At 35.4% G+C, this 6,000-nt stretch overlaps 1 protein-coding gene across 2 annotated transcripts in view; it reads left to right on the plus strand.

Moving 5' to 3' along the window:
• GBE1 (1,4-alpha-glucan branching enzyme 1) overlaps window positions 1-5,543 on the plus strand; it is a 149,027-nt gene extending 143,484 nt beyond the window's left edge. For both annotated transcript variants that reach the window (XM_062597651.1, XM_062597661.1), the window contains one exon: window positions 3,748-5,543. In XM_062597651.1, the coding sequence (XP_062453635.1) occupies window positions 3,748-3,804 (57 nt within the window). In that variant the 3' untranslated portion in view covers window positions 3,805-5,543. The remainder of the gene's footprint in view (window positions 1-3,747) is intronic.
• Window positions 5,544-6,000: the final 457 nt, after the last annotated feature.

Here is a 6,000-nt window from a genome sequence, read left to right on the forward strand (position 1 = left end):
AACAATGTAGCTTATAGTTGGATTAACAAACAATAAAGCTGCACATGCGTTATATGCTTTGCCCCTATCCTTAGATCTGCTTTTAAGAGTATGTCTTCATTACAAATGCAGACGTTCTGCAGAGAGTTAATTTTTACAGGACAATTGTTCATCCAGGAACTTCAGAAAATCTGTGAAGGACTTTGTAAACTATTGAATGATCTGAAGGTATGAACTCATTAATTGGTAGAAGATAGTAAGTAAAATGGAAGACAATATTTTCGTGATAGCCTGTGCTATAATAGTTGCATTCTCTACTAGATTGTATTTCCTAAGGGATAGTAATTGTATTCTCAAGAGTGTTACATTGCAGTTGGATGTACAAAAGGCATATTGTGCTGAGACTCAATAATCAGCTGCCTACAGGTGATGCAGTCATCTGGCCAAACAGAGAAGTAAGGAAGGATCCTGTTTGTGGAAATTGCTAGAGGAGATCTTCATGTCAGCATGTGTTTATAAATGTGAATTGAATATCGAACTTACTGCTCAGTCTAGCTCAAGAACAGCACTGGTTAGTCTGTCAAGCCTGAAGCGCAAGTAGAGGAACAGACCCTACAGGTACACTCTGAGTTGCCTGTCTGTGAAAGTTCTTCACTTGATACTACAGGTCTAGTACAATAATTTTAGCCCATCTTAAGAAGCAAATATTTCTCCAGTAGCACTTTATGGCATTGGCATATTTCCAGTATCTTCCCAGCTTCAGAATGCATGGAAAAGCTGTGAAAGGCCTAGTGCTTGTTCCTCTTATTTTCTGTGACTTAGTACTTCACTAGTCACAGCAGGCCAATTATAATGTAAGAATTTATAAAGGTTACTTTAAAAGATTGGGTTTTGTTTTCCGTACCTGGCTGGAGCACAGGCTACTTAGTACACTGCTACTGCCAGGCTTTTGAAGAAGTTCAGCAATATCAGCAAGCATGATGGCCCTCAAGTGGGGCAGAGGAGAGGGGCATAGGGCAGGAGTATATGGGATCTATGGCTAGGAGGAAATCAGAAAAAACAGGAAATAAATAGAAATAAATTTGTGATCTCTCATTACAAAAGTGGTAGTTCAGGTGAGAAATGGTGAAGGAAAAAGAATAATGCATTCAGCAAGTTTGCAGATGATACAAGGGAGAACTGATACTGACTGATACACCAGATGTTGCAAAGGGAAGAGCAAAATAATCATGTACAGGCTGGGGGGCTGACCAGCTAGAGAGCAGCTTTGCAGAGAAGGTGAACTTGGACATCCTTGTAGGAATGAAGACCCAACAGTATCCTGAACTGCATTTGGCACAGCATTGAGAGATGATTCTTCCCCTCTCCTCAACACGGTAAGACTGGAGTGCTTGGTCCAGTGCTGAGCTCTCCAGTGCAAGAGAGACATGGATTTACTCATCCAGCAATGAGTCACAGAGGTGATTTAAGGGCCTGGAGCATCTCATATGAGGAGAGACTGCAAGAGCTGGGACTTTTCGGCCTGGAGAAGAGAAAACTATTGGGGAGGATCTTATCAATGTGTATAAATATATCATAGGAGGATGTAAAGAAGACAATATTGGAGTGTAAAATTTGAGCACAGGGATTAAAGGTGTCAGAATAGGAGGAAGTGGAAGTGAGAAAGCAGAAAGCTAAGAACCGCTGAGTCGTAGATAATCTTCCATATTTCATCTCACACCGCAAAACACGAGCAGTCTTTGGTCACTTTCTCTCCCATCTCCTCTCCCAAATGATCTTGCTGCTTAAAAGAGGGGTGAGGAGAAACACACACAATACATGCACAGTAGTACTTCAGACTTTTTGAAAAACAAGTCCTATTGAATTTGTAATAGGAGATGTCTATTACTTTATTTGCATACTACTTTTTCCTTCTAAGTGCATTGTTACAGCAGTGGAATGAATACTTAATTTAAAATGGTAGCTATTCAATATTCATGCTATAAATTTTTGCTGTTCTTACAGTTAAGTTTTAAAGGTGGTTACACTGATTAATGATATTAATTGATAAGATTAGGAGATAATGTCAAATTTGGCTCTTCTAAGATTTATTTAAAAAGCACCAAATCAGTAGGCATTAAAACTAGCATTCAATTTGCCCAGCCAAAAAAAGAAATGCCTAAAATAATACACTAGCAGTTATTGGGGCCTTACGTGTCTTCATGAAAAACAGAAAACCTAGTTCTAATTAGTTGAAATACAGTACTTCACACAAATTCTGAAATAGTGCTAAAAAACAATTCTGAGATTCTCATCCTCAATGAACTGGTAGAGTGCTTCCAAACTGCTCCCAGATTCTCAGCTGGTGTAAATTGACTTTGAAGGAACTAGGCTAATTTGTTACTTCTAAGATTTGACTTATTATTAAGTATTATATCTTGTATTTTATTTTTTTTATTACAACTGTAGTAGCTTCTTACATACTTTCTTAGAAAAATTATTCCTATTTCCTTCTCTTCCCTTTTCAACTTCATCGTATAAATCCAGAACACTGAATTTCTCAATTCGCAATTTTGAAATCTCTCATTTATTTAGACATTCTGAGTCAGTTAATTTGATTAAGTATTTCCTCCTCTGCACAAATTTGTAGCAGCTATTTATCACTGAAACCTTAGGAGAAATCATTATATTTCCTGTCTTTTAAAGAGCATTAGACATGCCTCTCTCTGGTTCAGTGAAGATCAGCTGTTCTTTTCTCCTTTTCCTAAAGCTCTTTTGCTCTTTCAGTTTATTCTGTTCTGCAGACTATGAAGGCCTTTCATGCCATCGGACTATAGTTTGCAGATAACATAGTTGAAATTGAGGAATATTAGACATTCTAAAGGGATAGTGGATAGTCTAAAAGAGGATGTTGTCAAAATGAAGCCAATAATCTTCAATCTTGTTACCTTTTATAATTGTATTTTTATTGACTTATTCAGAAAACATGTTCTTACACTTGACAATTGATGGAATACCGTATATCAAGGTAATTGGTTGGTAGTACATACCAGTTTTGTTTTCAGATTGTGACTTTAATATGGAAGGAATGTTGTGTAAAATTCTCGTGGGCTCTTTTATTATCTATGAGAAGTCTTTTGATTATATGTGATCTTTTTCATGGTAATTAGGTAAAAAGAGTAAAGAAAAAGGCAATAATGTAGTGGTTATTTTGAATCTATGTCTGTATTTGAGAGTGAATTTATTGTTTGGATACTGAAACTCCATAAACGTCAGGCATGGGAAGAATGCATTGCTGTGTCATATTGCTGGAACTTACCTGCATGAAATGACGTCATGGATCTTGGGGCAACTGCAGAAGAGTGTTCAAATGCTGTCGTAAAAGTTTGTCTTTTATTGTGCGTCTATTGACCTAGAAGTCCTCTAGTTTTTTTTTTTTTTTTTTTAATTGGACATTGTAAATCATATGAGGCCCTCTAGTGGTATCCACTTTAAAATATATCACCATACGAGAGGGAGAAGAAGAGAAAAGAGGAAAGACTGCAATTAAGTTAATTAAGTTGTTTTTAAGCTTATAACTTTGGGGTCATTTTATATAACTCAAGTGCTGGGGACTGAGCACTCAATCACACTTTAAATGTGATTAATAGCAATGACACATTGCACAAATGATAAATTTAAAGAGCTAAGATATTGTGTGTGTGTTTTTCATTATCTTATTTAGAACTTATATCTGGTGAGGTTCATGGTTCTTTTCAGCTATTCTTGTTCTTGTTATCTTTTTATTAGGTGTACATTCCCAGCAGAGTGGCTATTGTGCTTCAGAATATGGATATCCTAAACTGAAGATATGGATATTCTTCGCTGAAGAAGCAAGCCATAGAAGAAGTGCTGATATACTGTACCAGTGCAAAGTATTAAAAAGCTGTTCTAAGGAAGCTTTCTGAAACTAAATATAGTAGTATTAGATGTTTAAAATATAGGATTAATATTCACATATAATTTCAGAGCTCTCAAGTTGCTAGAACCTATTTTGAGAAAACTTTATGAAAGAGATAGAAAGAAAAATACATCTTTATAGCTCTGAGATTACAAAATTCTACTTAAGACATTGCAGAGCAGCTGGCATTCTTAAATTGTTGCTTACAGATCTTTATCGGGAGTGGTTGGTCCTGCTCTCTGATATTTATAATTTCTTGTAAGCCTCTATCATTTTGATGAAGAATTCAAATGTTCATTATATATCAATGCCTCTTGTTAAAAGTATTTTTTGTAAAAAAAAAAAAAAATAATAATAACAAGTTCTTGGCTAAAAGGTAACCTTAAGGTTTGTGGGACCTCATTTTGGGCTCCTCTTCTTCAGTGAAGTCCAACATGTAATTAAAAATGTATATCCAAATGGATGAGAGGATTCACAAAAATGATAAACAGCCAAATGGGTAGGTTGAGTGACTAGGACCTGTTGATGCTGTTGTGTACTGCTTATTTGCTGCTTGTCAAATTGCTTGCTACAGCTGAAAAAGGCACCTGACTATTTTTTGTAGACCTCTAAGATGCTCATTAAGAGGATTTTGTTCATACTACAGTGATACAATGCTAGGAGATGTTCTTAAAGTCCCCTTCCCACCCTTTTCACTTATTTCAATAATATTGAGACCTTGTAATACTGATTTCACCATTTTCAGAAGCTGCCATTCACCTTGGAACATGATGTTCTTGCACTTTTATAACTTCTGAAACATCGCTTATCATGAAGAAGTAGTCTCAAAATGTAGTAATGAAACTAAGATATTTTTTCTTTTTTTTCCTCTAAGTTTCAGGTAGTTAATTGGAGTGCTGCTAAGATTTTTCAAATGGGGTCTTTAATAAAGCTAGGAAGTTTTTTTTTTTTTTGTGAAGAATAAGATCCTGTATGTTTGAAAATGTATTACAGAGTATTCTGTAGAGTTCATACCAAATTAAAGAGAAATGTTTTAATTTGCTCCACATATTTTAAAGCATATTTGGTTTTGTTCTAAAATGAATGATTCTTGTTTTGTACAATTCTGTTTTCTGTCTTTAATATAGCCAAAGAGGAAGAGGTCCGTAACCAATTTCAAGTCATGCTTTTACTCATTTTCTTCTGTGGGCCACTGCAGATTACTGAATACTTGTGTCAACCCTGAAAATCTTTTCACAGTTCTTGGAATAAATACTTGTATTTTAATACAGTTTACATTTAAACAAAATCAGAAGTACGATGGTATAATATAGCATTGAAATTAGTCTTTTGAAAGGCTTCACACTGAAAGGACTTTATGAACATCCCCAGTCTGAATTCTATATTGGAATAGAACACTATCACAGTTAATTTTCCTCTCTATCACTTTGAATATTGTTTGGTAGTGGGCTAAGAAAAGCATTCCAATACACTGATATTTTAAAAGAAATACACTGAACTGTTGTAACAACTGGAACTGATTATCATTTTTGTTAAATGATACTTTCTTTGTAGTGAAATAAAAAGCAACATAATTAGATGCTGTATTTACGTTATAGTGATCTATATAAAATTACATGCAAATAAACTCTGAGGAGGATAAGCACATATGTGTTTATATTTTTTTCTTAGCTTGTACTGTAAAAGTACTGTCCAGTAGCCTTAACACTGAAGAATATTAGCACATCTGAAAATCAGGAATTTGTCATGGTCAGGAACAGTCTAGTGAGAATGGCAGAATATTTCTTCAGTGTAGATGTTTCTCTTATGTAATGAATGAATGAATTAAAGCAAACTACATGAAGACCAGTAAAACAAACATGAAAACAGCAGAGTTAAGGCTGTCTCAGAGTCTCTGTGTAGGTTGTAGCAGTGGGTGTGCTTCTGCCTGTCTTGCAAGGCTAGAAAGTTCTCTCTATCCATGGAAAGACAATTTCTCCTTCCTGCACAGTGATGGCATATAAAGAAGAATTCAGCTATGGCTTTTCCAGCTCCTATTTCATGTTGCATTCAGATTGCAAGGGTCCAACCTCACCGTTGTGCCACCTTGAAGGTTTGTATTC

Source organism: Rhea pennata, chromosome 1 (genome assembly GCF_028389875.1).
Source record: "Rhea pennata isolate bPtePen1 chromosome 1, bPtePen1.pri, whole genome shotgun sequence".
Taxonomy (NCBI): Eukaryota; Metazoa; Chordata; class Aves; order Rheiformes; family Rheidae; genus Rhea; species Rhea pennata.